We start from the raw sequence: 22,239 nt of genomic DNA, 5'->3' as shown, positions 1-22,239 counted from the left end.
GCCCCTGCCAGCCTAGCAAAACTAAGGGCAATAGGGGCATTGCCCTTGCTAGCCGAGCAAAACTAAGGGCAACAGGGGCATAGCCCCTGTTAGCCGAGAAAAAACAAGGGCGACAGAGGCATTGCCCCTGTCAGCCGAGCAAGACAAAGAGTGACAGGGGCATTGCCCCTGCCAGCCGATCAAGACAAAGGGTGACAGGGGCATTGCCCCTGCCAGCCGAAACAGGAAGGCGGCAGGGGCACTACCCCTGCGCGCCAAAACTTTAGAGGCAGCGGGGCTAGCCCCTGCCTACCGGGAACCATGAAGCGGCAGGGGCACTGCCCCTGCCTACCGATGATCGAGGGGTGGCAGGGGGACTAACCCCTGCCAGAGAGAGTGAGGGCTTGGGACGGGGGTGACAGGGAGGGCAATCGACCTCCCGTCGGTTCCCTATCACCCACCGAGGAGAGGGAGTGTCGCAGGGGCCATTGGTCCCCTACCGGCACTCCGGCGCACCCCCAGAGGGAAGAAGGGATGACAGGGGCCTTGCAGGCCACCTGTCGGCCCTTCGGTGAATACCGGAGAGGCAGGAGGGCACGACAGGGTTGTGCGCCGCCTGCCGACCTCCCGGCGAGGTGACAACGAGGGGGGGTGAGGAAAAGAAGAGGGAGGAGAAGAGGGAGGATGGCGTACCTGGGAGCGGTGGCCGGCGTCGACGACAGGGCGCAGCGAGGGAGGTGACCGGTGCGGAGGGGGGGAGCGAGGGCTGCGAGAGGGAGGCGTGACTCCCCTCTCCCTCCAACCTCTCTCTTAAAGTCGCAGGGGAAAATCAGAAGGGGAAACCCCTGGTGGGTTTCCCAAATTTGCCCGCACGCGAAGTGGAAAGAAAAAGGGGGGGGGGGGGGGGTTGCGGCGCCCGAACGCTCGGGTTACTTAAAACCCTAAATAAAAAGGGGCCCGGGTCGGGTCCGGACCCGACTCGGCCCGGGTCCAAACAAATATATATTTTTTTAATGGGGTTTTACACCTTTTGTTGCTTCTTACATCGCCAAGACACCAAGGATTCTCCTAAAAAGACACAAAAACCTGTAGTTGAGTGGCGGTCATTTGGATCACCACCCCAATCTGCATCAGTATAAGCAAGCAATTCTAAGTTAGAGGAAGCGGATAAAAATAATCCTCGAGAAATAGAATTTTTGATATATCTAATAATATGCAAAACTGCTCCCATATGAACAGAAGTTGTAGCATGTTGAAATTGACTGGCTGTATGGACCACATGTGTAATGTCAGGTCTTGTGATAGATAAATACGATAGAGCCTCAACAAGTTGCCTATACGGAGTCGGATTCTCGAGTGGCTCTCCATCATCAATCTTCATTTTGACATTCACAATCTCAGGAGTATCAACATGTCTTTCATCTGAAATATCTGACCTGACAACAATATCTAATGCAAACTTAGATTGAGTTAGCAAGTAACCTCTAGGTGAGTAGGCAACTTCTATACCAAGAAAATATTTCAAAAAACCCAAATCACTCATTTCAAAATGTGTTTTGAGAAATTTTTTAATATCATAAACTCCCTGTTTATCACTTCCAGTGATGATCATGTCGTCAACATAGAGTAGAAGGATGATAATACCTGCATCAGAATTCTTAACAAACAAAGTTGTGTCAGTAAGACAAAATCGAAAACCAAAATCAAGCATAACCTTACTAAACTTATCATACCAAGCTTTTGGAGCTTGCTTGAGACCATATAAAGCCTTGTTTAGGCGAAGTGTTTTCCCTTTAGGTATATTCATTCCTGGTGGTGGGTCCATATATACTTCTTCAGCTAAAGTTCCATTTAGAAAAGCATTTTTAACATCCATTTGAAAGATATGCCATCCCTTTATTGATGCAAGAGCTATTAGGATTCTAACAGTGGTCATTCTAGCTACTGGGGCAAAGGTCTCTTCATAGTCTATTCCATATTCTTGAAAATAACCTTTTGCCATCAACCGAGCCTTGAATCTTTCAAGAGTGCCATCACTCTTGGTTTTCACTTTGTACACCCAGCGACAACCAATAGGTTTCTTGTTGTTTGGAGGATGGTCTTGAATGATCCAAGTATTTGCTTTTTCTAAGGCTTCTAATTCGACTTTCATAGCCTTGACCCATTCTGGTTGATCCTTGGCTATATCATAACTGGGAGGTTCTTCATAGGAATGAATTAGAGCAATAAAGGCTTGATGTTTTGGTGAAAAAGACTGATATGACACAAACTTTGCAGGAACCCTCGAGATCCTAGTGGATTTTCTAGATGAAGAGGCAGATTCATGTTCCCTTGTGTATTTATCCAGGGCACATTGTCTTTCTAAATTTCCTCGTCTAGAGTATTGAATACAATCTTGACTATTTCTATGAGTATCATAATCAATCACATCCATCTGATCATCTAGATCAATTTCTATTTCACTATCCTTTGGAACTAGATCCAACAAGAAGGAATACTCATCCATTTCAGTAGAATTTTTGTTTTCAAAAAAACTTTCATTTTCTAGAAAGGATACATTCCTTGAAACGTATAACTTGTTGTTTTTAGGGTCAAAACATCTGTATCCTTTTTTATTATTTGCATATCCTAAAAAAGTACAGGGTATAGCACGGGGAGAGAATTTATCATTCTTATCTGTAAAAACAAAGCACTTGCACCCAAACACCCTCATTCTAGAATAATCAGGTTTTTGTTTATAAAGCTTTTCAGTAGGAGAAATATTCTTTATTGAGGATGAGGGCATCCTATTAATAAGATACACAGCAGTTAAAATAGCTTCGGCCCAAAAAACTTTAGGAACTTGATGTGTAATAAGTAGTGTTCTAGTTGTTTCTATAATGTGTCTGTGTTTTCTCTCAGCTAACCCATTTTGTTGAGGGGTATAGGGACAAAATTTTAGGTGTGAAATTCCATGTGAGTTCAAATATTCTTTAAATTCAGTTGATAAAAATTCTCCCCCTGAATCATTGCGAAATATTGAAATATCATTCTTAAATTGATTTTTGACCATATTATGAAATATTTGAAAAAAAGAGAACACTTCAAATTTGTGTTTGAGAAAGTAAATCCAGGTATATCGTGTAAAGTCATCCACAAAAATTACATAGTATAAAAACCCACCTTTTGACGTAACTGGTGCAGGACCCCAAACATCAGAGTGAATTAATTCAAGTGGTGAGTGGAGACAAAAGTTCTTTCTTGAAATGCTAGTCGTTTCATTTTTCCAAGAATACATTTTTCACAAGTGAAAGTTTCAAAATTACAAATTTTTTCCATGTTTGGAAAGTACTGAAGCTTGGATATACAAGGGTGACCAAATCTTTGGTGTAAAAGATCCAAGCCTACTTTTTGAACATTGCAGCATAATGTTTTCTTGGGTAATTCCAAAAAATCCATGTAATATAAGCCTCCTTCTCTATGGCCTTCCCCAATCAGCTTCCCTGACCGGTGATCCTGTACTTGACAATCATGAGAAGAGAAGGAAACATTACACCCATGATCAGTTAATTGAGAAACAGATAATAGATTTAGATTAAGTTTGGGGATATATCTAATCTTTGGAACACAAAATCCTTTTGAGTTTTGAGAGTTATTTTCGAAATTTCCTATTCCTTTTATCTCAAGGGATGTTCCATCCGCAGTAAAAACACTCGATCCACTTGAGTCATAACAATGCGACAATAATTTTAAATTTGGTGTCATGTGAAAAGAAGCACCAGAGTCAAGAAGCCATAGGGGTTTACCTGGATCGGAGGTGCCAACAGAAGAGATCGCAACTCCAGCTGAGGGAGAAGTTCCTTTAAGAAGAGGTTGTAGACCCTCCACCAGCTGAGACAGGGACATGTTTCCAATGGATGTCTCATTTGATTCTTTTGATTCAACAACAACTACCTTCTTCTCATAAGATTTGTTCAACTTTGGACAGTAAGTTTTAACATGTCCGGGTTCATGACAGTAATAACAAATAACTTTTCTCCTTTCAAAATCGCCTCCTTGCCTTTCATTGTTTATTCTCCCAATATATGGAGGTTTGTATGTGCGAATGTGATTACCTGGTCTAGATACAGCTAAAACTGTATCATCATCGCTTTTGTCGACTCGTTTCTTGAGTCTATTTTCTTCCATACTTAGCTCTTCAATGATATCTTCAATAGAGGGAACATTTCCCCGATGTTGATTCAAATTCGGGTCTCAACCCATTTATAAATTGAAAAAAATGCTCCGCATTTACTTGATTTTGGCGAAGCTCAATGTCTTGTGGACAATGCCACTTTGGTTCAAGAAGAGCCAACTCTTCCCATAGTTCGGATAAGCTATTGTAGTATTCTCTAATACTTCTCTCTCCTTGAACCATATTCTGAACCTTTTCTTGTAAGTTACATATATGAGCAATATCTTTAAGAGAATACATTCTCTTAAGATATTCCCACGCATCATTAGCATGTTCAAATTTTGCGAGACTTGAACACTTCTTTATGTCTACACTAGAAATTAGCCAAGACATGATCTTGGCGTGACCCATTCTCCATTCTTTCCATTTCTTTTCATATGTGGAGATGGCCTTAGTTTTTTCCACCTCCGAAAGAGGTACTTCTCTTCCACCTTCTTCTTTAGTGAGTGTTAGTTTAGGTTCCTTATCGGTTCCATCAACTAAGCCCCATAGACCCTTTCCCCAAATAAGATGCTTCATGATTGAAGCCCATGTTATATAGTTTGAATCGTTGAGTTTTATGGACTTAATGGTGACATTATCATTGTCATCCATTTTACAAGCTTGGGAATGAGAGGGGAAGAAGAAAAGCAAGTGGGAAGAGGAATATTTTAACCACAAAGATCGAAAATAAGTAGCCTTCCACGCCCTTCAAGGCTACACACGAGCACTCCTTCAAAGAGACTTCACTTTCTTGAAGAGTAGTTGCATGACACACTTCCCAATACACGTCCACCGACCTTGCTTTGATACCATGTAAGAAAGTGAAAAATACGCTACAACAAATGTCTCTCAACAAGTTCTCACAAATACATCATAAGAACCACAAAGGTTCACAAAGAGAACTTAAGAATACACACAACCCGAAACGGGTATAAAAATGAAAAATAAACAATTTTATTGATTTGAGATAAAAACCCAAAACAAGAGTAAGTATTTACAAGGGGAATAGCCCCATATTTATAGAGAGGTAGAGAGAAGCCTTAAGAGAGCTGTTGGGGAGTCCAACAACTCTTTTTGGATTTACCTTTTTGACTTGGTCAAAAAGGTACCTTTTTGACTAGTCAAAAAGGTAAAGGCCAAATCAGTCCAATGATGGACTGGTTTGGCTAATTCTAGTTGTAACTAGAATTAATTAAACGAAAAATCCTAACTAGAAAGGAGATAAAACATTACATGTCTATGAGATTACATATGAGATATTATATGAGATTACATATTTTAACAACTATAGCATCTCAAAAATGGAATACATGATAGAAGAATATAGACAATTGGCCAAACATTTTGACAATTTAAATTATCAGAAAGAGACTAATAGTAAATGTGACTTTAAGAATGCTGATACTTGTGGGTGTTTTGTATATATCTTGAAGCCGCAAGAGATTTTCAATAAGAACCAGTTTTGTTAGAGAACATAACAAGGAAACATAAAAAGGGGGTGGAAAAGAGAAATTTTCATATCTTCTTTTCATGTTTATGGACAATGTTGAAAAAAATTACGATATATCACCATCATATTACAATAGTATTATAAGCTGTTATTTTGGAGACTTTGGTAGTTTTGATTTTTTCATTTTTGTTTTCCAATTTCTTGGTTAAAGTATTTCCATGTTTCAGAAGGTACACCCCAACAAATGTGATGAACTTTGCCACTCAATAGAAACATTGTACACTTTCTGATAGCAAAGACAGCAAATAACATGCTTCAAGTTAAAATATGGATATCTAAAATATGGCCACAAGGTTCCCTGAGCTTGCTTTTTTCTATATCTCTTTTCTTCAGGGAGCATTTATTTTGTGTGAAGATCCTTAGAGAAAACAGAAAATATGCAAGAGTTTGTTTGATCAACTAATTGAGAAATAAAAATAAGGTTTGTTGACAAAAACTGAGAAAGTATTTGACAAATAAATAGCACTAAACAAGTTGGAAACATTGGCTATTCCTACATGAGTGATAGGATGAGCGTTTTGAAGTTTACCTCATTAGTTTCCAGTTAAGAAATTAAGCATTCAGATTTCTGAGCATGCTTCTGTTGGCTGCTGAATGATTCCCAATTGCATTAAGCACGCATAGTTAACTGAATGTTGTGCTCAATGCATCATGATGTTGTAAGTCATCTTGATAAATGAAACAGGAAGATGAGGCAATTGAATAATTGCTCAACATTAAAAAGATGCTCATGGCCTCTAAAATGGTGTAATAAGAGCACAAAATCCAATTGGTGGTGGAGTAGCTGAAAGGTCAGAATATGGGATTATACCACCAATAACAATCAGAATTCACATCTCCTCCTTTTTACACATCTAAGAAATGACACCCAGAGGTCTACAACTCGATGATGCAGGGAGGAGTCAATTCCCTCAAGTAAATTTGCCAACATTTTGTTCTACTGAAATTAGAACAGTCATTATTACTTCCACAACCCAAGTTCACAAAATTTGTTGCCATTAACACTTTATGCCGAAGCAAATTGTCTTCCTTTCAAGATGAGGAAGATAAAATGAAACATAGCCTCGTGTTCAAGGAACATGGTCTATAAGTCATCAAATGAAGTATGGGTTACATGCCTAACATACATCATGGTAAACATGCTATATTCTGATCACAAGCATTGAACACTTTTTATATAAATGTCATCATCACTAGTAAGATTTCCAATATCTATAAGTGGGTGTACTACTGTTTTAAAAGCCACTTCAGAAATTGAAAGTTAAGCACTTCAAAAGATCATTTCCTTTACCATGGGAAGCACACTTCCAAGAACAACAAAATTTCATTGAGAATTGAACTATCACTGAAAATCAAAACATTTATAATTAGTGACTTGCAATTCCCATAATAATAGCGCTATGGTAATAAGTGAATTGCAATTATGTTAGTAAACAGTAAAATTTCTAAATGCATGTGTGTGCATATGTGCCTATGCATATATACATTAGTTTCAAGAACATCATTATCCAAATTATTTGTAGCAAATCCATAATTTGGGATATCTAAAGAGTTTTATTATTTGGGTCTTTGCAATAAAATCACGATAAAAGATGTAGATAAATTTAATTTATTGTGTTTATTTCATCTATTTATCATTTAAATATTAAATATATTCATTTATTTATCTTTTAAATATTAAACATAATTACCATTAGGCCAGAGCAGATCCATATTGAAGAAAATATTAGGGAAAAATTCATATCCACAAAGCTTGAGTACCTCCTCGAGATTCACATTTAGCAAAGTTTGCTAATCCTCTAGCCACTTGTGCTATTACGTCATTGTGTCCAGACCTGGCCATTTCCAAAAGTGCTTTGATGCCACCGTCCTCTTTCAATTTAACATGCAATTTTTCTGCCAAGTAAACACAAATATTACTCTTGGGAAGATAGCATGTGGAGAAACAATGAAGCAGAAACAGATATAACAGATGTATATATAGCATAATAAGTAAAATTACATAATCTTACCTTAGGAAAAAAAGTACCTAATTTCATTGCATAACAATGCATTCATCAGAAAGCAGGTCTCTAATGGATGATGTAATAGTATTTTTATCAATCACTACAAAATGACTCCAAAGAGGAGAAATATGCTGTAAGAAATAAGCTTGATAAAAAAATTGCCATTAATAGTCGCTTTTTCACTAGGGAGAAAAGCATCTACTTATTTTTATGAGAAATTGGACAACCAAGCATGAAGACAAAACTGTTAAAGCATATGTAATAATACCATAATACCCGATAGGGGTATTATGGTCATTTCACAAAGTACCCCATAGGGGTACTTATTTTGTTTCTCGTATTTCACTATTTTTTATTTTTCTTTTTATTTTTATTTTTGTATTTTTTGGATACCGAAAAGGGGCCCCACAATGGAGTCGTTGGGGCCCCCAACGGTCACATATGTGACCGTTGGGGGCTCCCAACGACTCTATTGGGAGCCCCTTTGGTCTCCTCTTCTTATAAATAGGGGGAACCCCCCATGTATGTTTTATTGCTCTTGAGAGCTCCTCTTCAATAATAGTGATATTATTTTTCATGTGTGTAGCCTTTTTATAAGGCCCTTTGTATATCCCTTAGTGGATTTTCTCTCTTGTGCTTGTTGCATTTGTCCGTGTGGGACATAGTGAATGCTTTAGCATTCTTGGTTTCTTCCGCTTATTTCATTACATGGTATCAGAGCCATAAGATCTTCTAAAGGTAAAATCTTGTCTCTCTCTACTTCCTTTCTTTCTCACATCTTCCTTGTGTAGCAATGGAAGTCAAGATCGATCTATCATTCAAACTCAATGGAAAAAATTACATGATGTGGGCATCCGCAATGGAGAATAATCTCAAAGGCAAGAAGCTTTGGGGTTATGTAATGGGAACCGTTCCGGAACCCCAACTTAAGCTCACAAAGATGGAAGGAGATCAAGAGAAAGCACTTGAAGGCGATGCTCGTCTCAAGGCCATTGAAGATTATAATCATCAAATGGAAGATTGGGAGAGCAACCATGCAAAAATCCTTGCATGGTTTATGAATAATGTCGAACTTAAGGTATGTGCAAATATTGCAAAATTCCGCCGGGCAAATGAAGCTTGGTTTTTTATGAAGGGTATGTTTACCCAAAAGGATCTTGCAAGAGCTTATTTCTTGCAAGAAAAAGTAAGAACCACAAAACAAGGCGACATGAGCATACAAGATTACTATAGTGCTCTAAATCCTTTGTGGGATGAATTGGCTCTTTTAGAGCCTAAATGGGTATCTATGGAGGATGTGGTTCTAAGACAAAAACAAATGGAACAAGATAGATTGTTTCAATTTTTATTTGGGCTTCGTCCCGAATTTGAACAAGTGAGATCCTCACTTCTCCATAGATCCACGTTTCCTCCCTTAGAAGAAGCTATTGCCGAGATTACTCAAGAAGAGACTAGGCATAGCATGGGTAAAAGCATAGAGGAAGTTCTTGCCGTATCTAAACCCGACAATCATGTTAAAACATACAAACCACCTCATTTTGGTAAGCAAGGGAGTGGTGGAAGAAAAATGATTATATGTCACCATTGTTATGAGCCGGGACATATTAAACCCGTTTGCCCAAAGCTAAATGGGGCATTCAAGCCAAAGGTGGCTTCCGTTGAAGAATCCACCACCAAAGAAGATGACGGCAAGAACGGGGATCTCAAAGACACTCTTGGACAAATCTCCTTGGCTCTTCAACAAATCTTAAAGGTCACTTCTTCCACCTCCGGTGCCGCCATTGCCTCATCATCACCTCCCGGTACGTACTCTTGGATTTTAGATTCCGGAGCTTCTTTTCACATGACCCCTCATGAAAATGCATTAACCAATGTGCACACCAATTCAAAAATGTCTTGTGTCTCTACGGCCGATGGAACTTTTCTCAAAATAAATGGTGTTGGAACTCTTGATTCTAAAAATGTTCAAAATTTCCTTGTTCCAAAAGTTAGAATAGTTCCAAAATTAAATCTTAACCTCTTTTCCGTTTCTCAAATAGCCGACCATGGATGTGAAATATCTTTCTCATCCCAAGGGTGCTTTGTGCAGGATCTCCGGTCCGGGAAGCGGATTGGGCAAGGCCATAGGAAGGGAGACCTTTATTTTATGGATAATTTAATGCTTCCAAATACCTCATTTTGTACTTATGTCCAAGACAAAAATATTGAAACTTGGCATAAAAGGCTTGGACATCCAAGTTACTCTAAAATGTATCTTTTTCCTTTTGGACACAAGTTTTGTAAAGAAAAAGATATCAATTGCAAAGATTGCATTTTTGGCAAAATGAAGTCTACTCCTTTTCCTATTAGATCCTTTGTGACAACAAGACCTTTTGAATTAGTGCATTCCGATGTTTGGGGGCCATCTCCGGTTCTATCTAAAGGTGGTTATTCATATTATGTTACTTTTATTGATGATTATACTAGATATGTATGGATTTATTTTCTTAACTTTAAATCGGAAGTTTTTAACTTCTTTAAAGAATTCCATGCAAAAATTCAAAATCAATTTCAAAGTCAAATATCCATTCTTAGATCCGATTCGGGTGGAGAGTACTTATCAAATGATTTTCAATCATATCTAAAAAAACATGGCATTTGTTATCAAAAATCTTGCCCAAGGACTCCTCAACAAAACGGTCTAGCGGAGAGAAAACATAGACATATTTTAGAAACCACTAGATCCTTACTCATTTCTAAAAATATTCCTAAAAATTTTTGGGCCGAAGCCGTGTTGACCTCCACCTATTTAATCAATAGGATGTCATCTTCAAAATTGAATAATATCTCTCCTTATGAAAAACTTTTCAATATGATACCCGACTACAATCGTCTTCGTATTTTCGGGTGTAAATGCTTTGTTCTTTTGCATAAAAGAGATAAATTGTCACCTAAAGCAATAGAATGCGTATTTTTAGGATATGGTGAAAATCAAAAGGGCTATAGATGCTTTGACTATAAGAACAATAAATTATTTGTTTCCAAAGATGTGACGTTTCTAGAAGATGAAAATGGATTTGAAATTTTGGAAAAACCAAATGAAATTGATTATATGTTTATCAATGATCTTTTAGAAGACTCAAATGATGATCTTTTGAGTCATCCGGAATCTTTAGAAAATACTCATGATAATGATGTATCACCAACTAATGGTGACAATCTCCAAGTATACACTCGGCGTGAGGAAGCACAACCTATTAGTGCTTTAGAAAAATTCTTGCGGCTTAATGAACCCCTAGAAGAAACCTCCCTTAGGCGTTCTTCTAGAGAATCAATTCCACCTAATAGGTTTGTCTCATATGAAACTCTTTCACCTAAATATAGAGCTTGTCTAATAGCCTTGCATTCTTACTATGAACCCTCCCATTATAATCAAGCAAAAAGTATACCTCATTGGGTTGAAGCAATGAAAGTTGAACTAGATGCTTTAAATAAAGCTAAAACTTGGGAAATAGTTCACCTTCCTCCAAATAAGAAAGCTATAGGATGTCGATGGGTCTACAAAGTCAAAACAAAAAGTGATGGTTCCCTAGAGCGCTATAAAGCTAGATTAGTTGCTAAGGGATACTCACAAGAATATGGCATCGATTATGAGGAGACTTTTGCTCCCGTGGCTCGCATGACAAGCGTTAGAACTTTAATTGCGGTAGCATCATCTAAGAAATGGCCTATATTCCAATTAGATGTTAAAAATGCCTTTCTTAATGGTCAGTTGAATGAAGAAGTATATATGGATCCTCCGCCGGGAATCAGTGTTAACCAAGGTCAAACCCTTCGGTTATTAAAAGCCTTATATGGTCTTAAACAAGCCCCTAAGGCTTGGTATGATAGATTTAGTGCTATCATGTTACAATTGGGATTTCGCTCATGTTATACTGACACTGCTCTTTTTGTTAAAAATGCAGGTAATAGTATCATCATCCTTCTGCTTTATGTTGATGATATGATCATCACTGGCAATGATGAAAGCGGTATTCTTAAAGTTAAAAATATGTTAAAACATAATTTTGATATGTCTGATCTGGGTTTTCTCAGGTACTTTCTTGGCATAGAAGTTGCATACTCTCCTCGAGGGTATATACTGTCACAGATGAAGCTTGCTGCAGACATATGCTCCAAATCTGGGATTTCAGATGATAAAAAGGTGGAGACTCCCGAGGTTATCAATGCTAAACTACGACTGGAGGATGGAGTTCTGCTGGAAGATCCTACGCCCTACAGGCAACTCATAGGCTCCCTCACCTATCTGACTATCACCAGGCCCGATATTGCTCATGCTGTGCACTCTGCAAGCCAATTTCAGCATGCTCCTACATCTGTGCATATGAGTGTTGTGCTCCGGATCATTCGATATATTAAAAATACTTTGACTAAAGGGCTATTCCTATCCTCAATCTCTTCCTTAGATTTACTAGCTTATACTGATGCTGACTGGGGAGGAAACCCAAATGATCGAATCTCAACTACTGGCTTTTGTGTATTCCTAGGAGATTCGCTAATTGCTTGGAGGTGCAAAAAACAGCAGAAAGTCTCATTGTCTTCTACTGAAGCAGAATACAGGGCTATGGCAACCACTACAATGGAGCTGGTGTGGCTTCGAAGTCTTCTTCAAGATATTGGAGTCGAAATTACCGGGGCTTCGAAGCTTTGTTGCGACAACAAAAGTGCTATCTACATTGCCAGCAACCACACTTTCCATGAGAGGACGAAACATATTGAAATGGATTGTCATTATGTACGTGATGAATATCTTCGTGGGACAGTAACACTGCCATATGTCACTTCAGAATATCAACTTGCTGATTTCTTCACCAAAGCCCTGCCTGCTCCTCGCTTCTTGTTCCTCCTTGGCAAACTTTCGGTCATTCCCCCGTAAAGTTTGAGGGGGGGTGTTAAAGCATATGTAATAATACCATAATACCCGATAGGGGTATTATGGTCATTTCACAAAGTACCCCATAGGGGTACTTATTTTGTTTCTCGTATTTCACTATTTTTTATTTTTCTTTTTATTTTTATTTTTGTATTTTTTGGATACCGAAAAGGGGCCCCACAATGGAGTCGTTGGGGCCCCCAACGGTCACATATGTGACCGTTGGGGGCTCCCAACGACTCTATTGGGAGCCCCTTTGGTCTCCTCTTCTTATAAATAGGGGGAACCCCCCATGTATGTTTTATTGCTCTTGAGAGCTCCTCTTCAATAATAGTGATATTATTTTTCATGTGTGTAGCCTTTTTATAAGGCCCTTTGTATATCCCTTAGTGGATTTTCTCTCTTGTGCTTGTTGCATTTGTCCGTGTGGGACATAGTGAATGCTTTAGCATTCTTGGTTTCTTCCGCTTATTTCATTACAAAAACATCCCAAAATCAAAATTGCTTCAATTTTATAAACTTAGTTGAGGGTGTGTTCTAATTACAAATATATTTGCAATATACACTGCTTATGGCTTTCAAAATATTTCAAATCACCAAGAAAACCTACATGTTAGGAGAAAGGCAAAAGCAACTGCTTGAGATTAATGCAAAAAAAGACAGCTTATATCACGAAATTCCGGCATTAATGGCAGTAAAGTTTGACAGATTTTGAGATAAAAACTAGAAAGGTTAAAGAGAAAAACCACTAGATTGTAGCAATAGATTGCCTTAAATACTGGAAGGCTTACTGAGAGAAAAAAAAAGTACCATATCAGCGAAGGGGGGTACAATATTCATACCATTCCCACACAGATTTGCAATAGCACCAGCCACCATTCGCTGGGTCTGAGAGTCATCCGTTTTGGAGGCCATATTTGACAGTAAACGAGCACCACCACAATGCATTATCAGAGCTTGATTGTTCTCTGAAGAAAAATAAATATGTCAATAATTATTCAACCCAAGGGCAACACCACCTGTCATTCTCTAGCCATTGTCTGGAAAGAGGCCAGGTAATTTTTTTTTCCTTGAAAAGGAAAGCAGTGCATGATGCCAACCATGCTGGACACCCCCATCAAAAATTTTTCTCAGGGTGTGTATCTGCAGCCATATCCATGTGACATAGAACAAGCTTTTAAAGTCTAGTTTAAGAAACTTGCTTCAGTAATAACTACATCTGGTTTCTAGCAAAGTTAGCATGATCCTGCACTGTTTGATTTTTTTTTCATCGAAAAAAAAAATGCCCAGGCCGGTCTATCTGAGATAGGTGATCAGGCAAGGCACAACATCTAGCTGTTGCCAAGCATTTTAACTACAAGACCAATTCACTTGAAAAAGTAAGAAAACGAAGGCAATGAAAATGAATGGTTTCAGCATGCAGATGAATGCTAAGTAATCCAAAATAAAAGACATGTAGATCAAGGACTAAGAATGGTCAACGTCCTAATGTCCTTGGAAGGGTTATTGTTCATAATAAAAACCCTCTTAGCATATAAAAGATGAAGAGAGGAATAGCGGTCAAGACAAAGCACACATATGCTGAAAGAATGGACATATAGAAGATTAGATGTTAAATCAAGTAGACAGGTTAAATCTTAAAACAAGTATACTTAACACAAACATCATTTATATGTGTATAGTTGTATTGGTAACTTTTGAAAGACAGGATTATCATATCCGACACATACTCCATATATAATATTGGCTTCCTTAATGTTGATACAAAGAGGAGCCATATTATCTGTACATGTGAACAATTCCCAATACAGAAGATAATGATTCCACATACGTGTTATTGCTGAAATAGAGACATGTGATTATAAGATATGTGAATCGTGTTTCCCCTACAAGTCAATAAGATAGAATTTAAAACCATTTTGATTACATAATACTTTATGAGTGTGAAGGAGCTTAAATCAAGCCAAATCTGATGTAAAATTTGTTGATAAAAAATAAAATATATGCATAAATATGAGAAGAGTACCATTCATTGCCAAGTTTGCAATAGCACCAGAAGCAACTCGACGTATGGTCTCATTTTGAGAAGAATCCAAAAGCAAGAGAAGTGCATCCAGTCCTCCATCGTTGACAATCTTCTCCTGGTTGGCATCTGGAATTTTTTTTCAAATTGGAAACTGAAGGATGTATAAGCGGATCTATAAACACATAACAGCCACTGAAAATCAATGATACAAAGGGCATGTTTGTTTTGATCACAGGTTACTGGAGCTGTAAAAGTTTGGTCCCTGTGAAAGTGATTTATGTGATTCACATTCTCAAGCATTAACTTTCTCATGTTTGCTTTAGAGTTGTGAATTTAACTTGTGTGAAAATCTATCATGTAAGAATGTGTCATGTCATTACTTTAACACATTCACAGCTAAGCATCTATGGTTGTGAAAGTTTTATACACCATCAAACTTGTGTAAAACTTTCACAATTTCCGAGGTTTCAACATTCATGGGTTGCATTTTTGCATGTATGCAATACCCCTGTGAAAGTTCTAAAATGTGATTCAGAATCACAAGAAACCTGTGAAAGTTACAAAATCGCAGGTGTTGCAAACATGACCCAAGTTAGACAGTTCAGACACGCTAAGGTAAAGCAGCAAAACTCCACTATGAGAGATACTTGTTTATTGGTATAAAGATGATATCAATGAAAAACTATGAGAGAAACAAGCCAAACTTATATACCCTTACAAAAAATTTGATTCAAACAATATCAGACATAAAAAGACAAAACATGTGAGCAAATAATAATGAAACTATTGACAAAGGTACACTATCATGCATGAACAACAATATAACCTGAGTCAAAATGAAACTATCTAGAACCATCAATGGATGACAATTTCAATAAAGAGAATGAATAGAAAACAGCAGAAGAAAATTTTATTTTACCAGATCAGGACCACATTTTCACCTAAAACATGAAATCAAAACAGTACCTTCAGCAGCAAGGTTAGCTATGACCTTGACAGCATGGATTTGCACATCCCCGTCATCAGATCGCAATAAAGCTAATATCTTCTGTAGTCCAACTGAGCGTGTGCATGTCAAAAAACAATTAGAACTTTAGAAACATTTCTTTTAACTTTTCAATTGTTCTAAAAGATATTTACTGGTCTTGCCTTCCTCAAATATCTTTGCCATGGTAGCCCTTTGAACAAAAATTGTATCTCTCGACTTGTAAGGGTTAAATTTGCCTGAGTTATTTTCTACTCCCCATGCAAGCTTGCCAACATTCTCTTTACCATGAAACTTCATGATCTACAAAACAGTCGAGATACAATGAGTCAACAATATAGAAATGTATCAATAAGTAGATAGGACAAAAAGTCTTCCTCGCTGCAGGCATACATCACACCTCATACTTGGAGCTACCAGTCAACATAGCATTCTTCAGTTTAACAAGTTCGTCCTCGAAACATTTTCGTTCCACTACTGCATCAGAAAGTTTCTTCTGCATCATTTCGTTTTCCTCACTGAGATTTGCCTTCAAAAGAAGACAAAATATGGCAAAGAAAAGGCAGAGTTAAAACTGCCATGCAGCAAAAAATTCACACTTTGGCCAGTTTTATAGTAGTATAATAAACATTTAGTTATATCTGTGAGGGACTGTATCTGACATGAATAGACAACTTCAGAACTATGACCATTACCTTGGAAGCTAGTAGCCCTTCATTTTCAATCATTAGTATCTGAATTTCTTTCAAAGTACTTTCGTGAAGCTTGTGCAACTCCTTTAATTTTTTCCTCATTTCATCCAACTCAGTTTTCCCTTGGACCTGAATAAAACCAAAACTCCATCTTTGAAATTTTAAAATAATAACATTGAGAATATCCAAAAAAGAACACAAATAAAATATATATTCAGTCTATGAATGAGAAATATTATAATTTAATATAAATCATGACGATATACTTGAATATCTAAGAAACTGTATCAACTACAATAGGGTATTAAATAATCGCAGCAACGATTACACCTTTTGAACAAATAGTTGTAAATACAAGAGCAAGAAAACACCATGACATAAATGTATGTGTATGTGTACAATGAGTGAGGTTGAAAGAAGAGAGATAAGAAGAAAATGAGAGTGGAGGCCAATCAGTGAAAAAAATTATTCAAAAGAGCAAGAGATATGTATGTCCATCAGCCACTTTATTAGTGTTACTAACATAAAGAACTCAAAAGAAAAAAAAAACTAAAATGTCCTAGCTACCATTTATTCATATGGTACTAAAAACACCCAAAAATGCTGACTGTATCCCTAATTACAATCCAACTGTAGTATTCACACTCCCCTCAAATTCGAGATGGTGTAAGCAGAATCATCATGAATTTGGAAGCAAGAGTGAGAAATTGATCACTCAGACGTGCCTAAATAAACACATTGGCATTCTAATGCACAGAATGAACATATGGAAAACTGATAGCGCCAACAAGGTACTCCTAGTACACAAAGTGGCAATCTATCTGAATGTGTTTAGTGCACTCATGAAACTCTGGATTCTAGGCACTCTGATTATTACAATGTAGTGTTTGAGATGTCTAAAGCACTACTCCCATGACTTTGAGAAGCCATCACAACCACACTATCTCAGCTGTAGTCTATGTCAAGGTTCAATATTCGGCTATTTTAGTAAACAATACAACTCTGCTGCTTCTTAATGCATCATGAAATCAAAGAGTCACAAAGAAAGATGCAACAGTCTATAGTTGAAAGTCAATCTCAACCACTACCTCCAAATTCTAAGTCACAGTATGCCCTAAACTCAAGTGATGATGGAGATGTGAAGAACAACACATACTGCATAGTATCACAAACATAACAAATGATCATCAAATCCTAGAGTTAATTAATTAAGACACAAGTTTCAGCATAGAAGAAAGTGATTGAAGGTCATGCATAACATGGATATCACCAAATCCTAGAGTTAACTCCCAACTAAAACTCAGTAATTCAGTCTTCAGGAATCATGAATTTGGTTATAATATCCTCTTCTGGATTGTTTCACTACAAAATTCAAGCTATGATATGATTTTTAATAGTTTTGTTGAAAACTGCCATGATCGTTATTTATGATTACATGTTTAGGAACTATATGCAAAGTACAGACAGCACACTGAACTTCAGTTTCATTTCAAAGCTTTATGCATGTTCAAGATTTGATATAGAAAGGGACTACTGGTACATACAATGATAAAGTGGTTAACTATGACAAGAAATCACATCTAGTAATAAGGCAAAAGTATATATAAGTTCCATAAAGAATTCAATGTCTTTTAATATACATAGTATCTACAGCAGTTGCTGGAGAATTTCATTTAACAGTGATATCACACATAAAAATGGAATAGAAAGGTAAAAGAAAACAAAACTATGCAACTTGCCTTTCTTGATGATTCTTGGTCAGTGAGAAGTTTCATGGATATAAATTCTTTTTGTAAGCTTTTGGAATTTGTGTGTTCATCTTCAAGCTGTTTAACCAAGCCTTTGATTTTGGTTTCATACATGTGTCTAGTGTCAGCAAGTACCTTCTGACATGCAGAGATTTCAAGCCGAAGCAGCTACTCCAAAAGAAAAGATGTTTCAAGATGAGTGCATAGTTACTGCATTGCATAGTAATAACACAAATACCACCATAGAATAACAACTGCCAATTTGGCACCTTGAAAACGCTTTAGAAAAAAAATAGGTGTAATTCTTGAATAATTAACCCCAGAGATTGCTGGTTTGGAGAGCATCATGGAGCTTTCCTTTAATCAATTCCATAAATATATGGTACATTCAAGTGAATGTCACAATTAGATTATCCTTGGAGGGTCTTGGGAGGCCAAATGTTATCCAAGTCTTCAGCTTCATTGCTTTCTCAAGCTTGTAGCAATAAAAAATGATAGACTTATTTTACTTAATTTTTTATTCAAACACGGGGACAATGGACAATGTGAACCATCTGAATCAAGAAAAGGAGATATAACAATGTTCTAAAACCTGGCAGGTTGACTCATTGACTCGACCAAGTTGACACGAATCATCCACTTACTGGGTCAACCCAGTGAACAGACATGGGAACCAGCAAAACGAGGTAAGATTTGGCTCCAGCTGTGACTCGGCAGTCTCACCTGTTTTTGTTGGTACAAACACACACTATACAATGATGTATGAATAACATTTAGCTACATATATATAGGGAAGGGTGGGGTGTTAAAATGTATCATTCAATCTTTGTAATCTTATATATATTATATATATATAAAGGATGATACATATACATATATGATATATATGCATATGTATCTTCCTAATTATATATATAAAATATATATTTCTCTATTATTAGGCATAGGGGTAGTTTAGTCATTTCCCCTTTTTACGCATATTCCATTTGGAATGTGTTTGTAATTTTATTTTTATTTTTATTTTTATTTTTTATTTTTTCATTTTTGTGGTTTGCGCCACCTAGGGAGGCTCCCCAAAGAGTCGTTGGGGAGCCCCCAACGGTCACAAATGTGACCGTTGGGGGCTCCCAACGACTCCTTTGGGAGCCCCCTATGTGGCTCCTCTCTTGTGTTATAAATAGGGGTCTCCCCCTTGTAATTTATTCACTCCTTTGGAGGAGCTTTTGCTCCATGTAATGGGTGTTACACCCTTCCTCTTTTCAATAATATCAACTTATGCCTTATAGGCATTTTTGCCCCTTTGTGGGTTTATGTGTTAGCACATTATGTGCTTGCGTTTTCCCCTTTAGTGGGTATATTCGCACTTCATGTGCATGTGTATTGGTTCATTATTGAACCTAATATATTCAAAGTTGTTTCCTTACAGTAAAAATATCTCAAAAAGAGATAAAGTGCACAACACCACAAGAGGTATGTGCACAAAGGCACAAGAATACTTTAGAACAAATGTACAATAGAGAAACGCAAATGCACAAAGGCACATAAAACTAAAGAATCTTTATTTGAGAAGTATGGAGAACATAAGCTCCATGGAGTAAAAAATACAAAGGGGGATCTCCCCTATTTATAAGAAGTAAGGAGCCTTGGAGGGGCTCCACTAGCTGTTGGAGCCCCTCCAACAGTTAGAATTCTAACCGTTGGAGGGGCCCAACAGCTAGTGTTGAGCCCCCTCCAAGTTGACCTTAGTCAACAAAAATGAAAGGAAAAAGAAAATGAGAAAGAAAAGAAAAGAAAAAAGTAAAAAATATTACAACATATTCATAATTATGAATATGCGCAAAAGTGGGGAAATGAATATAATACCCTTGTGGGTTTTACAAGAAGAAAGAGAAACATATATTTACATATATCTAAAGATGGATACATATATATATATAACATATATATATATATATGTATATGTATCTCTCTTTAGATACAACAACAACAACAACTACGCCTTCATCCCAAAACAATTGGGGTCGGCGATATGAACCAAAAAAGAAAATCATTCTTGGTCTTCCACATGAATCCTTCTCCTCCAATCATTTTTATCCAATGTCATGTCCTCGGTGAGGTTCAAAGCATTCATATCATTTCCTATCACCTCCCTCAAACTTAGATATATGTAAATATATATATATATAAGAGAGATACATTTTAACACCCTCCCTCAAACTTAGGGTGCAATGACCGAAAGTTTGCCAAGGAGAAAGTTGAATCTGGGTGAGCAAAGCGCTTTGGTGAAGAAATCTGTCAACTGATATTCTGAAGTCACATAAGGAAGGTCGATGACTTTTTGTAGATATGCTTCTCTAACATAATGACAGTCCATCTCAATATGCTTTGTCCACTCATGAAAAGTGTGATTTTTAGCAATGTAGATTGCACTCTTATTATCACAACACAGCTTTGCGGGTCCTTGGATTTGAATTTTCATGTCTTGCAGCAACTGATGAATCCAGACAATCTCCATGGTTGTAGAAGTCATCGCTCGATATTCTGCTTCAGTGGATGATAAAGACATCTTCTGTTGTTTCTTGCATCTCCATGAGACCAGTGATTCTCCTAAAAAAATACAAAAACATGTGGTGGAGTGACGGTTATTTGGGTCACCTCCCCAATCAGAGTCAGTATAAGCAATTAAATTTAATTTTAAAGATGAAGAAAGAAACGCTCCCTTATTTATGGTTCCCCTTATGTATCTGATAAGTCGGAGAACGGCGCCCATATGGACGGATGTAAAGGCATGCTGAAATTGACATGCTGTGTGTACGACATGTGAGATGTCGGGCCTTATAATGCTAAGGTACATTAATGATCCCACTGTAAGAAAGTATGCGGAAATGAATTACAAGAATGCATAATGCATTCATAAGGTCCAACATTGGACAAACACAACCCCATAATGGGGAATAACACAATGGTCCACTAAGGGACACCACAAGAAGCCTACGAAGAGGCATAAGTTACATAAACTTTATTGAATGAGGACCTAAAAGGCCATACCTTACATGGGGAAATACCCCTATATTTATACACAAAGGAGTGAGAGAAAGAATGAGAAAAGAGTGAGAGAGAGAGAACATTGGGAGGCCCAAAAGGGGACTCGTTGGGCCCCCAACGGTCGACTCCTTTGGTTGGGACCCCCAATGCAATGCATTAAATGCATTTTACAATAAATGAAAAAGAAAAAAGAAAAAGGAAATGTAAAATAAAATACATATAAAAGATGTAAAAAGACTAAAATGCCCCTAATTGACAGATTTACAAAAATACCCTTTACCGGGTATGATGAGATAAATACATATATATGTATATAAATACATATATATGTATATATATATACATATATTTTAACACCCCCCCTCAAACTTTGCGTGGGGATAACGAGAAGTTTGAAGATACAAAAGGAGGGTTTCAGTCTTCAAAAAAAATCTTCAATGAAAGTCACCAATCATTATAGCACATGAAAGAACTTTGCATTTGTCAGCCTTTAAGTATCTTTAATGATCATCCCCAAGCTCCTTTCACGATGTATTATAGATGCTTCATTCATCCCATCTTGAAGATCCTGTGGAACAAGCCAAAAGAACTCCAAGTAAAAAGAACCTTTGTATCTTAATCAAATAAGAGATATCAAAAAATGGATAATAGATCATAACATTGATTAAGGACAATGATTCAAAAGATAATTTATGTATTTTGATTGAGTATTTATGCAAAACACGAATTAACCTTAAACATTGATAAAACATATTAAGTTCTCGAAGAAAGATAAGTGCACAAAAGCCACACTAAGAACATTTGACCAAAAATATCTCCAAGAACCATGTAGAAATGTCTTTAAAGATGTGCACTTCAAACACCAACACCATAAAGGAATATGTGTGCAATGACACACCAAGAACACTTGAATAAAAGTACCCAAAGGTACAAAGGGGACACCCACACATGCAAAAGATTGAATTTCTTAGAATAGGTGAGCACTAAGGCTCACAAAGTCATTCTTACAAAGGGTTTTATCAACATTTGGAAGTAAGGAGTGTATGCACGGAGAACACTCATAAGTGCACAAAGACACAAAATATGAGATTTGTATTAAGATAAGTAAAAAATTTCATGTATTAGAAATATATCTAAGAAG

General features: G+C 37.1%; 2 protein-coding genes across 2 annotated transcripts in view; both read right to left on the bottom strand.

Annotated features, from left to right (window-relative positions):
• LOC149813449 (kinesin-like protein KIN-UA) overlaps window positions 1–16,775 on the bottom strand; it is a 31,727-nt gene extending 14,952 nt beyond the window's left edge. Inside the window, exons 1-7 of the mRNA XM_089992335.1 lie at window positions 16,309–16,775; window positions 16,014–16,142; window positions 15,778–15,916; window positions 15,595–15,687; window positions 14,629–14,754; window positions 13,445–13,570; window positions 7,446–7,580 (exon numbers count right to left, since the gene is read on the bottom strand). Of these exons, the coding sequence (XP_089848461.1) occupies window positions 7,446–7,580; window positions 13,445–13,570; window positions 14,629–14,754; window positions 15,595–15,687; window positions 15,778–15,916; window positions 16,014–16,142; window positions 16,309–16,407 (847 nt within the window). The 5' untranslated portion in view covers window positions 16,408–16,775. The remainder of the gene's footprint in view (window positions 1–7,445; window positions 7,581–13,444; window positions 13,571–14,628; window positions 14,755–15,594; window positions 15,688–15,777; window positions 15,917–16,013; window positions 16,143–16,308) is intronic.
• Window positions 16,776–17,859: 1,084 nt separating this feature from the next.
• Window positions 17,860–22,239, bottom strand: part of LOC149813448 (kinesin-like protein KIN-UC) — a 114,032-nt gene continuing 109,652 nt past the window's right edge. The window contains exon 12 of the mRNA XM_089992333.1: window positions 17,860–18,221. Within this exon, the coding sequence (XP_089848459.1) occupies window positions 17,991–18,221 (231 nt within the window). The 3' untranslated portion in view covers window positions 17,860–17,990. The remainder of the gene's footprint in view (window positions 18,222–22,239) is intronic.

This window comes from Nuphar pumila, chromosome 16, assembly GCF_984573655.1.
Source record: "Nuphar pumila chromosome 16, dmNupPumi1.hap1.1, whole genome shotgun sequence".
Taxonomy (NCBI): domain Eukaryota; kingdom Viridiplantae; phylum Streptophyta; class Magnoliopsida; order Nymphaeales; family Nymphaeaceae; genus Nuphar; species Nuphar pumila.
This window is presented reverse-complemented; position numbering and strand designations above follow the sequence as displayed.